Source organism: Lepus europaeus, chromosome 3, assembly GCF_033115175.1.
Source record: "Lepus europaeus isolate LE1 chromosome 3, mLepTim1.pri, whole genome shotgun sequence".
Taxonomy (NCBI): Eukaryota; Metazoa; Chordata; class Mammalia; order Lagomorpha; family Leporidae; genus Lepus; species Lepus europaeus.
In genome coordinates, this window is record NC_084829.1 from 50,524,745 (window position 1) to 50,541,904 (window position 17,160).

The window sequence follows — 17,160 nt, forward strand, 5'->3', positions numbered from 1 at the left end:
GGAAGAGACACATAGAGAAAGAAAGATATTTTCCATTTTCTGGTTGGGAGTACCTTAAGTGACTGCAAATCTGAGGCTGGTTCAGGTTAAAACCAGGAGCCTGGAGGTCTATCTTGGTCTTCCACATGAGTGTCAGAGGCTCAAGTCCTTGGTCCATCTTACACTACTTCTCCAGGTGCGTTAGCAAGAATGCTGGATGGGAAGCAGAGCATGGGGACTTGAACCAACATTCTGATATGGAATGCAAGCAGCATCTAACCCACTGAGCCACAATGCCAGCCCCTCCCTCTGGTTTATTAGCTACTGCACCTGGGGAACCAGAGATTGCATCAATATAGTAATCCATCAGTGGCGCTTAGTAAAGGAAAGTAAGCATTACCTGGGAGGCAAAAGGAAGTCCTAATCTAGTGTTTCTCAAATTTTAATGAATGGGTACATTAACCACTAGGGGTTCTTGTTAAAATGCAGATTCTGACTCAGAAAATCTGGGGGTGGGCCGGAGATTCCAAACTACTAACAAGGTCCTAGAATATGCAAATGCTGCCCTTTGAAGACCACACTTTGAGGAAAAGTATTTTGGATTTTTTCTTCCCCAACCTACTCTTGTTCTTTCTTTTTTCCTCATAGAAATTGACCCTTTTCTGGAGATAGATCTTTTTTTTTTTAACTTTTATTTAATGAATATAAATTTCCAGTGTAAAACTTATGGATTACAATGGCTTCCCCCTCCCGTAACTTCCCTCCCACCCGCAACCCTCCCCTCTCCCGCTCCCTCTCCCCTTCCATTTGCATCAAGATTCATTTTCAATTCTCTTTATATACAGAAGATCAATTTCGTATAAAGATTTCAACAGTTTGCACCCACATAGAAACACAAAGTGAAACATACTATTTGAGTACTAGTTATAGCATTAAATCAAAATGTACAGCACATTAAGGACAGAGATCCCACATGAGGAGCAAGTGCACAGTGGCTCCTGTTGTTGACCCAACAAATTGACACTCTAGTTTATGGCGCCAGTAACCACCCTAGGCTGTCGTCATGAGTTGCCAAGGCTATGGAAGCCTTCCAAGTTTGCCGACTCTGATCATATTTAGACAAGGTCATAAAAGACAGGGTGAGGATAGTAACCAATGATCCTAAGAGTGGCATTTACCAGGTTTGAACAATTATACAGCATTAAGCGGGGAAGAGGATCATCAGTACACACAGGTTGGGAGTAGAGCCATTGGTGGTAGAGTAGAGGTTATGATTACAAAGGAATGAGGCCCAAGTACGCTAGACAGGGTAAGAACAAAGGACAGAGTCATTATTAGAGGAGCTAAGAAAGGTGCTGTCTAAGCTACAAGTAATTTTTCTGATTGAGAGGCAAATAGAACCTGATAGAAGGGGCTTGATAATAATCTGGTGGGCTTTAGGCCTTGTAAGTTAAGAGGCCCAGACCTATCTATCTCTTCACATGGGATATATCCTAAGGGAGGTGTAAACCTCCTAGGGGAAGGCACTCTGTTGACTTTCATTACTTGGCTGGCCTGGGAGGAGAGCTGGCCAGGTAAAGGCAGGTGGCATTTCTAACAAGAAATTTACAGTTCTGCCTGCAATGTTGCTGACCCTACTTGACCATACCCTCAGCTGCAGTGGTCACCTACTCTTGTTCTTTCTTTTTTCCTCATAGAAATTGACCCTTTTCTGGAGATAGATCTTAATATTGCCCATAACTGAAGAAATCAAATGCATGCTTGGAAAAGCAAACTTTGAATTTGAACTTTCCAATGAACATTTAAAGCTCTTCCCTCAGTTTGTTCAATGCCTGAGAAGGCAGCCTTGGACCCCATGGTCATATAGACTCCATTGTAGCAGGGTAGATATCACTTCAGGATCTTTGCCATGGGGGAGAAATTGGGCAGTAGGAAACTCTCTTGTGATGATCACTTTTGGGTCCTTACATCTACTTCAGTGCCTGAGGTTAGAGAATGTCCTTTGTTGTTCCTGGAGGAGATAGACTGAAGTCCAAAGGGCTCTCTGGACCTTGGAGACAGAAAGTTTCTATTCCAGGAACTCAAACAAGGCAAAATTTCTTTGGTAATTTTGTTGTTAATAGATATCTTTGTTTTGTTCCCCAATAGGAATAATAGCAATAGTAATAACAATAATATGATTGGAAACTCACATTTAATAACTGTTAGAATGTTTTAGGTCTTGTGCTGTATCTGCCCATGTGTGCTCATGGTGAAGGCTGACAGATGGTAGGGGGATCTGAGCCATTATCACCCATATGAGTTAGAAATTTGGGGCAGTGAACAAATGATTTTTAATGGTACTTGGGAATTGAGTGACTTTGATGGCTTTTAGTTCATAGATGGACGAGAGATGGGAATTGGCAGTTCTCAAATGTTTTGGAAAAGACAATTAAGTCATTCATAAAAAAGTTTCCATCTATAGTGTGTTGTGTGTGTGTCTGGATAAACACTTCCTGTGGAGTTAACCATTGGAGTTTGGGTTTTTTTTTTTTTAATTTTAATTTTTATTTATTTATTTTTGACAGGCAGAGTGGACAGTGAGAGAGAGACAGAGAGAAAGGTCTTCCTTTGCCATTGGTTCACCCTCCAATGGCCGCTGCGGCCGGCGTGCTGCGGCCTGTGCATCATGCTGATCCGAAGCCAGGAGCCAGTTGCTTCTCCTGGTTTCCCATGGGGTGCAGAGCCCAAGCACTTGGGCCATCCTCCACTGCACTCCCGGGCCACAGCAGAGAGCTGACCTGGAAGGGGGGCAACCGGGACAGAATCCAGTGCCCCGACCGGGACTAGAACCCGGTGTGCTGGCACCACAAGGTGGAGGATTAGCCTACTGAGCCGCGGCGCCGGCTGGAGTTTGGGTTTTTAATTAGTTACAGAGTTTATTTTTATTTTATTTATTTGAAAGGCAAAGTTACAGAGAGAGAGGGAGATACACACACACACACACACACAGAGAGAGAGAGAGAGAGAGAATTCACTCAACTAGTTTGCTTCCCAAATGGTTGCCAGGGGCTAGGCCAAAGCCAGGAGCCAGGAACTCCACCTAGGTCTCCCACCTGGTTTGCAGGCACCCTTATAAACATTTGGAACACTGTCTGCTGCTTTCACAGGTGCATTAGCAGAGCCCTGGATCAGAAATGGAGCATCTGGTATTTGAATCATTGGGATACCAGCATCATAAGTGATAGCTTAATTTGCTGTACCACAATGCTGGCCTAGTTGTTGAATTTCTTGATATGGATGATGTCAAAATTACCACTGGTGAGGCAGCCTACATTGCATAAAATACTAGTTATTGCTAAAATTACATTTTAGAGAAATTGTACCCTAAAATACATCTTTTGTTTAATATTGGAAAGAGTAGTATTTTTTAAAAAAGGTATTTAAAAAGATATTTTCAGAGGAGCTGAAGATAAAGTATAAGCAAAATAGTTCCTACTGCTCAAATCCTGACTCATCCCTTGATATTAACTGCTTCTCACATAATTACCTTCTCTCATGTTAAGTAACATATTGTATACTCTTTCCTCCCAAGGTGGCACTTGTGTGGTCAACCCCACAGACTTGTTTTGCTCTGTTCCTGGCCGTTTGTCCCTTCTCAGTTCTACTTCCAAATACAAGGTGACCATTGCTGAGGTCAAGAGGCGCCTCTCACCACCTGAGTGCCTCAATGCTTCACTCCTGGGAGGCATTCTGAGAAGGTAAGATGCAGCTGTTTTCCATCACTGTGTGTCTGCAAAGTGCACTGATAGCAGACCCTCAACCTCCGTCCTCATGTCTTCTATTTGACTTTGTAGTCTCCATGTGATCAAATCTTCTCATAATTTTCTTAAGAGTATGAATTTTCAAAACCTAGCTTTTGTTTATTTTGGACAGAGCTAAATCCAAGAATGGAGGCCGCTGCCTGAGAGAGAAACTGGATAGGCTTGGCTTAAACTTGCCAGCAGGAAGACGGAAAGCAGCCAATGTTACCCTCCTCACTTCCTTAGTTGAAGGTATGATTACTCACTTCTGTAAAGTAATGATGCAATCTGGGAAATTCTTTGAAACTCAGGTTTGTTGAATTATGCTGTTTATTTGTATCTATACTGTTGAGCAAGATGGTTAACATTTACAGGTAAATTCCCCAATTAATGCTGACAAATACAATTCTATTAGGCTTAATATAAGACTTGGATGATTTATAAAATATAATTTAATTTACTAATCTTAACAGTTAAATGAAAGAAGACAATGGAAGATTTAAGTACTTTCCTAAGTAGTACATAAATAATAGCAACAATAAACTGGTTGTGATGCTTTCATTTCTGTTATTGTTATAGCTGAATGTGGATAAATTTGGCTTAATTTATAATTAAATTCAACGTGGCTTACAAGATAAATATTCATTTATGAAAAAAATCACAGGGCCGGTGCTGTGGCACAGAAGGTTAAAGTCCCAGCCTGCAGCATCATTGGTATCCCTTATGGATGCTGGTTTGAATCCCCACTGATCCACTTCTGATCCTGCTCCCTGCTAATGTGCCTGGGAAAGCAGTAGAGGATGGCCCAAGGTCTTGGACCCCTGCACCCATGTGGGAGACCTGGAAGAAGCACCTGGCTTCTGGCTTCAGATTGACTTAGCTCCAACCATTGCAGCCATTTGGGGAGTGAACCAGCCAGTGGAAAACACCTCTCTCTCTCTCTCTCTCTCTCTCTCTCTCTCTCTCCTCTCTCAGATTTATTTATTTATTTGAAAGTCAGAGTTACACAGAGAAAGGAGAGGGAGAGAGGTCCTCCATTGATGGTTCACTCCCCAACTGGCTGAAACAGCTGGAGCTGTGCCAATCTGAAGCCAAGAGCCGGGAGCTTCTTCCCATGCGGGTGCAGGGCCCAAGGACCTGGGCCATCCTCCACTGCACTCCCGGGCCACAACAGAGAGCTGGCCTGGAAGAGGGGCAACCAGGACAGAATCCGGTGGCCCGACCGGGACTAGAACCCGGTGTGCCAGCGCCGCAAGGCAGAGGATTAGCCTATTCAGCTGCGGCGCCAGCCGCTGGTAGGCATCTCTTAAGGCATGGTGAAGTTCTGTGGCTTTATTAGTGGATAAATTGAGTCACAGAAAGATTAAGGTTAATCTGCAACAGAAAAAAGGTGAAAATATACTCTCAGAAGTGATTTTTTGGTAACACATTTTTCCTTTTGTTTCTTTTGTAATACCTAAACTACACACTTTCATTCAATGTTTTAAGGACAGAGTACTGGAGATTTATTTTTTCATTTTTGGACAAGTGTTTCAGTGTCAAAGGAAAGTTCTATAATCCAGAATGCTATTGCTCTAAATATAAAAAAAGGCATCTTTTTTATTAAGCATCACTAAAATGCACTGATGACACTTTGCTTGCATCAGCTGTGTTTATGGCAATATAGGAAGTGGTAAGTGAGTGAAACCGAAAAACCAAATATCTTGCCTTTTTTTCTAGATTATTAATATGTAGTATTTACTGTACAACATTGCAAATTAGTGTGTTCTTGACATTTGTCTTTGTAAAATTACTTTGATGTATTTTCTGTTAAGAGTTACCTTGTTTTCCTTAATAGCAGCAATGATAATACTCACCATGATAACATTATTATTCATACCAGATATTTGGTAGACATCACTATTATTATACACTAGGTTCTGTTCTGTGATTGCCTTTATGTGCTAACACTGAGGACTGATGTATAGTAGAAGAAGTTGACCTATTATCCATCTGACTACATGGGATGGGGAAACTGGGGGAAAGGCAAAATTTACAAACTGTCTAGTGGGTTGATTCTAAAGGAAGATAGATTTCTGCTCATTTTTAGTAAAAATTTTAAACTATAGTTGTCTAAAACTAGAACAAAATATTTGTTCAGGATGTAATAGAGATAATTCAAGAATAATGTGAATGGTAGGACATGAGAGGGTCTCAAACCTAACTCCCCAGTGAAATAGACTGAGAAAGTTTATTAAAAAGTACTTGAGCCCACCCCAAACAAATTGAAACTCAGTCTGGGTGTGTGGCTCAGGTGTCTATGTTACTTTCAAACTGCCTAAGTGAATATGCTATGTAATGATATGCAAGGATCATTTGCTTAAATGTTTCTTGGAATCCTTTTTACCACCCAAGATGGATTGACTATGTGAAATTTATTACTGGTTTGAAATTATAAAACCCTGAGGAAGATCTTTCTCCATAGTGCCTGTGAAAGTATTGAGTAATAGAAATCAAAGAGAGATAAAATAATATGTTCACAATTCCTCTTAATGATTTTTATCATAGTCAAGAATACCGGGATAGCCTTTGTGCAATCATCAATCTGTAGTAATGTACAGGCCAAAAATGTCAAATCCTAGAATTATCTCTGAGGTCTTGCCATCTACTCTTTCAGATCACCTCTCCTATCACGTAAGAACCTACTTTGTGTGCTACATGACTGGCTTCTGTTTTCATGTAACTCTCAGCTTTGGGTAATGAAATTTAAGGTTTTATTCTTCCAGGACATATCTTACTTTAGTTGGGTGTAAGGTATTAAATCTCTTACTTTGCTTGAAGTGTGGAAGAGGTTTAGGGACAAAGAGATCTTTTATATCCCTCAACAAATATTATGACCCTCAAACCCTGAATCACATACATATATATCCACACAATTTTAAAAATTTCATTACTTTAGATAATGTTCTATGATATTTTTATTTCATATTTTTATGTTCTTTTAAAATGTCCATTGTAAATCCACTAAATTTTTTTCATAACTTACTGTTGAGTCATGAGTCATGACCCAAAGTTTAAAAAACTATGAATTATCTTAGTACATGAGAAGAACCTAATATTTGATAAATAAGGATATTCTATATAAGTTGACATAAGCTTGATTATAACCAAGACTGACAAGAAGAACAGACTCATTGTTGAAGACAGCCCTAAATACAATCAACTCATTGTTCCCATTGGTTCCACATCTGAAAATTCAACCAACCATGGAACAAAAATATTCAGAAAAAATAATTATGTCTGTACTGAATATGCACAGACTATTTCATTTTTTTTATTATTGCCTGGATGATGTACTACAACAACTATTTACATTGCATTAAGTATTCTAAGTTTTCTGCAGGTGATCTAAAGTGTATTGGACCATATGCTTTGGATTTTGTTCATTTTCTTATAAAGGACTTGAATATCTAAAGATTTTGGTGTCCACAAAGGTCCTGGAACCACACTCTTGAAGATACCCAAGTACGACTGTATTATTCATTTTAGTTATTTCAGTTGAGTTTGTAGTATTTCAGTTGAGTTGGTACCTGATAACTCCTTGCCAGCCAGCCAGAGGCCATGCTCTATACTAGGCTGCTGGTCCTTGAAGTCCTGGAGATGTTGATGGCTACAAATAATAGTGACCCAACTCTAACTTATCAGCCTCCTGAGTGATTGAAATAATTGAAGCATCCCCTTAACACTTTTGTGACCTTGACAATTTTTGAACCAATAAAGGTCTGTCTGAAGTTTGTTTCTTCTACAGTTTTATGTTGTACCAACTTCACCATACTTACCATTTGGTGTTTGCTAGCCCATTAATTAATCACATCTTTGGGTAATATTTACCTGTTCAATCAAATATTTTGGAAAGAATCAGCACCTTTTTAGAAATTCTCAAATATGTTAATGGTCTAATACATTCCTGGGGTTCAGTCATTCCTTCTACATTTTGCTATAGTATTTGAACAGAAGACAGGAAATATCCAGTTGAGTTTTTTTTAAAGATCCAATCAATGAACAGTAAAATGCCTTCCAATGGAAATTCAAATTAGTAAATGAGCAATTTTTTTTTCTAAAATTATCCCTGTCACTGACATAACAGGTTTCACCATATTTCCAGATTTTTATGCCTATCTTGTAATTCTTACCATTTCATTTCTAACCATTTTTAAAAAACATTTTTTCTGTAATCCTTTGAAATGGAGCCACTCTACTAATTATTTTTCCTAGCATTATTCCCAAATCCAAGGATTAAAATCATTAGTTTTAGGCATTTAAAATACATTTAATGCAAATTATAGTATATTACAATAATTTACAGTATCTCTATTACAAATTATCACTACACTTAGTAACTAATGGGATGAAGAACAAAAGACTGACTAATTCTTAACCTGATGGAGTAGTTGAAAAGTGGACATTTTAGTAAAGGCAGATATGTAGAGTGACAACTTGTAGAGGAGGCCACAAAACATAGATGTATTTAACCTGGAATGAGATGGAAATATTTCAATCCAGAGTTCCATGAATGCAATATTGGCTTTTATTCCCTTTTTACTTGTATGTCTTCATCTAAGGAGGTTTAAACATATAACCAGAGATTAGACACAACATTTTGTACTCCACTTTATTGTAATCCTATTTCTTTTTCATTTCTTTTTGTTAGTCACATTGCTCTAATTTCTTTTTTGTCCATTCCAGTATCTATGATATCAGGGAGTTGTCAGTCTAGGGAATATACAGTGACTGAAAGTTAGGTAGTCTAATGTTCTTTTTTTTTTTTTTTAAACTTTTATTTAATGAATATAAATTTCCAGTGTACAGCTTATGGATTACAATGGCTTCCCCCCCCATAACTTCCCTCCCACCCGCAACCCTCCCCTCTCCCGCTCCCTCTCCCCTTCCATTTGCATCAAGATTCATTTTCAATTCTCTTTATATACAGAAGATCAATTTCGTATAAAGATTTCAACAGTTTGCACCCACATAGAAACACAAAGTGAAACATACTGTTTGAGTACTAGTTATAGCATTAAATCACAATGTACAGCACATTAAGGACAGAGATCCCACATGAGAAGCAACTGCACAGTGGCTCCTGTTGTTAACCCAACAAATTGACACTCTAGTTTATGGCGCCAGTAACCATCCTAGGCTGTCGTCATGAGTTGCCAAGGCTATGGAAGCCTTCCAAGTTTGCCGACTCTGATCATATTTAGACAAGGTCATAAAAGACAGAGTGAGGATAGTAACCAATGATCCTAAGAGTGGCATTTACCAGGTTTGAACAATTATACAGCATTAAGTGGGGAAGAGGACCATCAGTACACACATGTTGGGAGTAGAGCCATTGGTGGTAGAGTAGAGGTTATGATTACAAAGGAATGAGGCCCAAGTGCACTAGACAGGGCCTAGAACAAAGGACAGAGTCATTATTAGAGGAGCTAAGAAAGGTGCTGTCTAAGCTACAATTAAGTTTTCTGATTGAGAGGCAAATAGAACCTGATAGAAGGGGCTTGATAATAATCTGGTGGGCTTTAAGCCTTGTAAATTCAGAGGCCCAGACCTATCTATCTCTTCACATGGGGTATATCCTAAGGGAGGTGTGAACCTCCTAGGGGAAGGCACTCTGTTGACTTTCATTACTTGGCTGGCCTGGGAGGAGAGCTGGCCAGATAAAGGCAGGTGGCATCTCTAACAAGAAATGTACAGTTCTGCCTGCAATGTTGCTGACCCTACTTGACCATCCCCTCATCTGCAGTGGTCACTTTGGAAGTTGGGCTGAGTGAAGGGCTTTTCAGCTTAGAGCCAATAAGATCTGTGGCTCTGACCTGGGCATCCTTCGACTCCAGGGCAGGTCCATTTCCAGTGATCCAACTCTTGGCAGAGCTGCCAGGGCTCTTCACAAGCTGACTTCTGCTGAAGCCCAGGCTTACCACATTGAAAGCCACTGCAGTGGACTGGCCTGTTGGGTCTCCTTTAGGGCAGATCACTGTACAGATCAGCCATTAATAGGCCTGCCACCCATTGCTTCTGATGCCGAGCTTTCTTTTCCTCCTGGTTTGTGTTAAAGCAGACCAGAGGATGCAAGTCAAGGGAGTGCCCGTTTCCCATCTCTAATCTTCGATGGCCTGAACTACAAGTCTATAGTCACAGGCATGTTCTGTAGTAGTTTTTCTAAGGTAGACAATGCCCATGAGGAAAATTATATTCTCACTTTAAAACTTTCTTTCCCTTTGGTCTGAAAGGGAGGTTTTTTCTACTTACTGTATACTTTGCTGATGGCGAAGTGAATCTAGCTATGAGATTATTATTTGAGTTCTTATTTTGGCTATGCTATTGCAGAAAAATGTTAGCCATCTCTTTTATAAGGTCTAAAGATTAAATTGTGCATCCTACAGATTCCTTCATAATAGAATTAGTTTCCTACCTTGAAGAGAATAGAGAAATGAAAGAACAAGTTGGGCTTAGAATAGAGAAATGAGGGAGCAAGTCCTAGATCGCTTGCTGACAATAGCAATATCACATGAATACTTAGCAAACCATTTCAACCATTAGATAACAACTTAAGAAAACATTTACCAGAAGGTCCAATGCCTTCTATAAATTTTAAGAATCATGTATTTGAAAACACCTCTGAAATATCTAACATGGTGTAGTTTGTTTAGCCAGTAAACTTAAGCACAACCATCTAAAATGTTTTTAGTTTCTTTCTACCAACAAGTCTAAAACATATGATACACAGATTCAGGTCCCACAAATTAAAATGTATCTTTGATTGATTTTAGCAGCTTAAATTTATGGACCATCTTATCTATAAGCCATTTAAAATAAAACTCTTAATAAAGTTTCCCCATGTGGACATACAATATGTACACACATATAATATAGCATAATAGACCAATATAGCAATTTTAATAATAGCTTTTAAAATCTTTAACTCTTTTTGTAGATTGCCAATTGATTTGAATTGCTTTTTCTTTTTAGTAACCTCAGTTAACCATACTTTTTCTCAGTTGGTACTGTTAATACATTATTGGCTTCATCTGTTTACAGAGCCATCCCAAAGTACTGAATACAATAAAAGTGGCTGGAAAAAGTCCATAGGAACCTATAGGAGGACAGCTAAACACAGAACCAACAACGCTTTAGTTTTATGAGCAGCAGATCATATATAACTGTGGATGACAAAAGACTTTAAGTCGCCATGTTTAAAATTATAAACTCATCAACCAACAAGAGGCACTTGCTTACTTCACAGTATTTTTGAAAGCACCTGTAGGGTTTTACAAGTATTTAACCCTTTAGGCCTCTGGGGCTTTCTCATTAAGATAACTCTCATGTGTAGTAACACAAGATCATTAGACTTTTTAATTCTCAAACATTTGTATTAATAGCATTTTCCATTATAGAAACTTAAAGTCTGGTACCACATCACATCTTGACAGTACTTCTAATATACTCCAAATAGACTGATTAGTTGGTGTCTCTATAAGATGAGAGAAATAGGTCCTTCGATTTTTTCAGTTGGGCCCAAACTGGAAAAACCAAAGTCCAGGATTTACTGGAAATTTTAGAGACCAGATTGTTTGAAACTTTGATTTTTTGAATGCCTGTCAAGAATGCCAAGAAGGCTCAAAATCCAAAATATCTGGTTGAAATAAGATTTCTTAAAATCATGACATAACATAGACCAAATTTGATCATTGTTACAAGGTGATTATTCAAATCTTTGAAAATAAGCACATATTTAAATAACCCATAGCTCTTAATAAAAATTCAGCTGTTTTTGAACAATTAGAATTTAACAGACATCAAGAGAACATAATATATTACTTTAACACATTGCTTTAACAGAGCATCAGAGTTTAATTCTATGTCAAAGAGAAATTGAGCTTCCTGTGATCTTTTGCTGTGAGGTTTCCTTCCTTTACCTTCTTTCATATTGGTGACCATGTTTCTGTGTTTCTGTGTGTAACACATCTTTAAGCATCTTTTGCAGGGCAGGATGAGTGGCAACAAATTCTTTCAGTTTCTGTTTGCTATGAAAAGTCTTAATTTCACCTTCATTCACAAATGAGAGCTTTGCAGGATATAGTATTCTGGGCTGGCAGTTTTTCTCTCTTAGTACCTGGGCTATGTCTCGCCATTCCCTTCTAGCTTGTAGGGTTTCTGATGAGAAGTCTGCTGTGAGTCTAATTGGAGATCCTCTAAGAGTGATCTGACATTTCTCTCTTGCACATTTTAGGATCTTTTCTTTATGTTTCACTGTGGTGAGTTTGATTACAACATGTCGTGGTGAGGATCTCTTTTGTTCATGTTTATTAGGGGTTCTATAAGCTTCCTGTACTAAGATGCCTCTGTCCTTCTCCAAACCTGGGAAATTTTCTGCTAGTATCTCACTGAAAATGCCTTCTAATCCTTTCTCCCTCTCCATGCCTTCAGGAACTCCTAGAACCCGAATGTTGGGTTTTTTAATAGTATCCTGTAGATTCCCGACAATATTTTTTAGATTTCTAATTTCTTCTTCTTTTCTTTGGTTTGCCTGTTTCCTTTCCTGTTCTCTGTCTTCTAAGTCTGATATTCTCTCTTCTGCTTCGCCCATTCTGTTTTTAAGGCTCTCTAATGTGTTTGTCATTTGATCTATTGAACTCTTCATTTCATTATGATTTCTAGTCACTATCAGAGTTTCTTGTTCCACTAGTTGTTTCATTTCATTTTGATTCCTCCTTAATATTTCATTTTCACGAGAGAGATTTTCTATCTTGTCCATGAAGGATTTCTGTAGTTCAAGAATTTGTTTTTGAGAACTTCTTAATGTTCTTATCAATTTTTTGAGATCTGCTTCTTGCATTTCTTCGATCTCATCATCTTCATAATCTTGAATTGGGGTGTCTTTTTCATTTGGGGGCGTCATAGTTTCTTCCTTGTTCTTGTTAGCTTGGTTTTTGCGTTTGTTGTTTGGCATGTTGGAGATATTTGGTTTCTTCACTGTGGTGTTTTTTCTTGTTACACTATGGCTCTATATTAAGTGGACTGTCTGCTTTCAGTGGAGCCTTAGAGGCTTGAGATGAGTGTGGACTGAGAGCTGTGTTTGGTTCCTCAGGGTTGAGGGTGTGTCAAGGATGACACTCCCAGGTTAGGTGTGGTAAATCTTTCATTCTTTTTTTGATTTAAAAGGGAAGTAATTCCGCACAGCTGAACGTAATTGGAGGTAGTTAGCAGGCAAATGATATACCCACAGGAGCCAGAGATCGGAAGCTCTTTCCCAAGGACCACACAGGGAATCTCTGCTGCCTTCAGTGTGGGCTCCAATTCTCCTGCAGTCTCCCACTGGGTTGCCAAGTTAGATGCTAATCTCCTGTTATTTCACCCCTCCCCCCAGAGTCAGGTTTTTCTGCTAGGCTCAGGGCTGGTGCAGACCTGAGGTCGCCCTGCTTATGACGTATGTCCAAAATGGCGCCTGCTCTGTCTTGCTCGCCTGTGAGAGGTGAGCGGAGAGAGAGAAACTTGTGTCCGTCTCAGTCACTTTTTTTATTATTTTTCCTCTCTCTTCTAGTTAGCCTGGTGAACTTTTCCCCACGGAGTTTCAAGCCTCGTTCCCTCTAGTCTCCTCTTTCCGCTTGCCCGCTGGTGTCTCGGGCTATGGAGGTTCGGCTCACCTCGCGTTCCAGCGCTGGTGCGTTGAGTCTGCCACTGGTGTCCCGAACTTGGGCTCCCACGCTCTCCACGCAGGTCCACTGTGAATCACTAGTTCTGGAAGAGTTTCCTCTGCTGTTTCATCCCCTACTCTTCCTTGACGCTGCAGTATCTCCACTTATATTAAACTTTCTCTCCCCCCGGACTAAGTGTGCTTCCTGCCTATTCCGCCATCTTGCCGCCTCTGGTAGTCTAATGTTCTGATCCTTCTGAAGAGACATTGAGACAATCCTAGACTCTATAACAGCAGAAATAATTCTACCCCTAGAAAACATTCTAAGAATTTGGCCAATATTATTGTTTACTCATAATATCCTTGCTACATGACTATTAGTTATGAATTGACAACTTCTATAGCTACCTACTCTGTATTTGATTCCAGAACAACCTTTGCAGAGTTGATGGCTGCAAGAACAAATAAAAGGAGTTGATGATGTAGTCCTTTCTGCCCATCACACTCTCCTCAGCTGTAATTTCTAAACTGCCTGATCTTGCACAGTGTTACTAAAAGGAAGTTGTGTTCACCTGAATGAGAAGCTTTCTTGGGATTGTTTTGCTGCATTTGCAAAAGCTCATGTAACACTGCCAGGCAATGTCTTGGGTTCTGAAAGTACAGTTGGAGTCCTCAAACATAAATATTTTGGGTTGCAGATCACTGTAATGAAAGGTCAAGTTTCTTTCTCTCTCTCTCTCCGTGTGTGTGTGAGTGTGTGTATGCGCACACATGTATGTAATTTTTAACTAAGAGGCAGAAAAAGAAAGCAAGACCATCCTGCCACACACCAAAGAGCTGCCATCTGCTGGTCCTCTCCCCAAATGCTCACAACACCCAGGAACTCAGTCCAGATCTCCCATATGCGTGGCAGGAACCCAACTACTTGAGCTAGCATCTCTCCCTCCCAGGGTCTGCATTCACAGGAGCCGGAGCCAGGAATTGAGCCCAGGCTCCCTAAAGTGGGAGGCAGGTATCTTTTTTAAAATTTATTTATTTGAAAGACAGAGTGACAGAGAGAGGGAGAGACAGAGAGGTCTTCCATCCACTGGTTCCTTCAGGTCTCCCATGTGGATGCAGGGAACCAAGCACTAGGACCATCCTCCACTGCCTTCCCAAGTGCATTAGCAGGGAGCTGGATTGGAAGTGGAGCAGCTGGGACTTGAATTGGTGCCCATATCGTAAGCTTAACACACTATTCTGGGAACACTGGCCCCAAGGCAGGCAGACATCTTAACTGCTAAGCTAAATACTGCCCCTGTGTGTGTACTTTTAAATAGTGTGGGACAATGGATGATATAAATACACACTCACAAAAGAAAGGGTACCATTTGCAAATGTTGTGCATAATCTCCACTCATTCTGTTAGTTTAATCCCTTTGACAACTTTGCTCTTCTTACTTTCAAAAAAATATAAGCTCCTTTCCCTATACTTCTTACTTTATGTGAACCTGTTGTGCCAATTGCAAAATGTAACTTTTAGCATAGTACTCCTCCCCACACTTCATAATAATATTATTTTAAAAATAGTTTCTGATTGTGGACTGGTTATTAACATGACTGAGCTTCATTTATTTAATTTATAAATAAAGGCCTTAGTATCTATTATAATTAGGATAATGCTAATTATATTATAATAATGTTATTATTATAACAGATAATCTCCAATTTTTAGTGACTTAACACAATATAGAAGCTTATTAGTTACTTATCACATTCTTTTTTATCTTACTTTTTTCAGAAGTTAATTATGAATTTTATTTCTTTCCAGTCTACAATTTTTATTTATTTATTTATTCAGTTAGTTTTTAACTGGTTCAATATAGTTCATAGATACAGTACTGAGAATATAATATTTTCTTTCTCCCTCCCTACTCTAGTCTCCCTCCCTCCCACCCTCTTCCTTTTCCCCTTCTCCTCTTCACTTCCACTCATCACATTCTGATACGGGTGTTCTTTGGGGCCTTCCCTCCTATTTTATCTGTTCTATTGTTTTCTTCTTTCTAAATAATATTGTCAGTTTTTTGAAATCTATTTAGAATAATAAATTGTTAGTCCTGGAGGAAATTTAAGATTGAGTACTCTAAGGTACTAGACATAGTAGTTGAGAGTGTGGCTTCTGGAATCAAATAAGCTTGCACATACTCATTTCTATTTGAAAAGATAAACTCTCTGAGAATAGTGTTCTTATCTATAAAGTACCACTAGTAATATAACCCTGCTTATAAAGTTGTTGTTCAGGTTAAATCAGAATGTTTGCAAAGCTCTTAGCGTGGTCTCCAGCACAAAGTCAATGTGTGATATAATTTAGCTATCATTATTCTTTACTGAAAAAAATTCCAAGACTGTTCTGCACAGGCTTATACATTTGGTGCACAGGATTTTTGGATATGTGGAGAAAAAGGCTGGGGTGCTTTGTATGTCTGAAAGGCCTATCATCTCAAAATAGCTTCTTCACTGGCCTCCCTCATATATTTTATTCCCATATTAGTCTCACCTTTAGGATAAAGGTTTGTAGCTTTCTTCTAAAACTGTGACATGAAATGGGCAGTGTGTTGATCCCCTGCTATAATACCTCTAGTTGATGCTCTCTCTAGTGTGATGGCATCTGAATGAGCCCAATCATTAGAGCACCCAGGTGTTCCCTTTTGGATACACTTTGGCACTGAACAGTGCTTTCTTTGGCAATATTTTTCATTCCAGAGCTGCCAGTAGAGTTGAGCTCAACAAATTAAATATGAGCATCATCTGTGTTAGATGTTAGTCCTTCTGGAAAAGGGCTCTCCTCTACTTACAACTCCCCACCCCAGCCACACTTGTATTTTCTTTTTATAAACTCCTTACTCTAGGCACAAGATAATTTCTATCTAGGAGACACTGCTTTGGAAATTGCTAATTAGATAGCAAGTAGATACTATTGTCTAATATCCAAGGACTTATATTTATTAGGATTCAGTAATTGGTGTAAAGAACCTGAGAAACCATACAATATTTGATGGTGTCTGTTTGCGGACAGAATAGGTAATACCTTTAACAATATCTTCTCAAGTTATTTTCTTATTTCCTAATATCATTCCCCTGACCTGCATTTTGTAATTTCATTCATTTGCAGGGGGGAAATACAACACCTATGTCATTGCTTCTGACTATGCTCTTGGAACGTCCTTAAATTTCTGTTCCTACTAATAGAAGCCATGCCCATTTGGCTCAATCTTGTTCTTGCCTCTTTGGTCCAGCTTATTTTTACTGAGTCTTGCCAATACTGATGCTCACTCAAAAGCATGTGTCTATATTTCTTTCCTAGTGACCTTTTTTCTGGTTCTCCCTTTCAATGCTCATGACTCAACTAATACGATTTTCAAACACTCAGATTCTCTTTTTTTTCCCATTGTTTAATTTTTGAAAATTTATAGATTTTTCTAATAAAATTTTAGACTGTAACTATTCTTGTTGTGGTGTAACTCCTATTGGATAATCATGTAAGTCTTGCAATTGCCCATTTTCACTTACAACAAATATTTAGATCAGAATTAAATCTAAGAACAGGGAAGAGAGTAATTTTACTTCTAAATTTTACTTTTAAGTTTAATTAGATAAAGCATACAATGGTATAAAATTTAAAAGTTATGTAAGGGATACACAGTGGAATGATTCCTTTGCAGTCTCTTCTTAGTCATTCAATTA

The 17,160-nt window shown here is 38.9% G+C and overlaps 1 protein-coding gene across 1 annotated transcript in view; it reads left to right on the top strand.

Annotated features, from left to right (window-relative positions):
- The window catches only part of TFAP2D (transcription factor AP-2 delta), a 79,011-nt gene that overhangs the window by 13,841 nt on the left and 48,010 nt on the right, over nucleotides 1–17,160 (top strand). Inside the window, exons 4-5 of the mRNA XM_062187527.1 lie at nucleotides 3,554–3,719; nucleotides 3,895–4,013. Of these exons, the coding sequence (XP_062043511.1) occupies nucleotides 3,554–3,719; nucleotides 3,895–4,013 (285 nt within the window). The remainder of the gene's footprint in view (nucleotides 1–3,553; nucleotides 3,720–3,894; nucleotides 4,014–17,160) is intronic.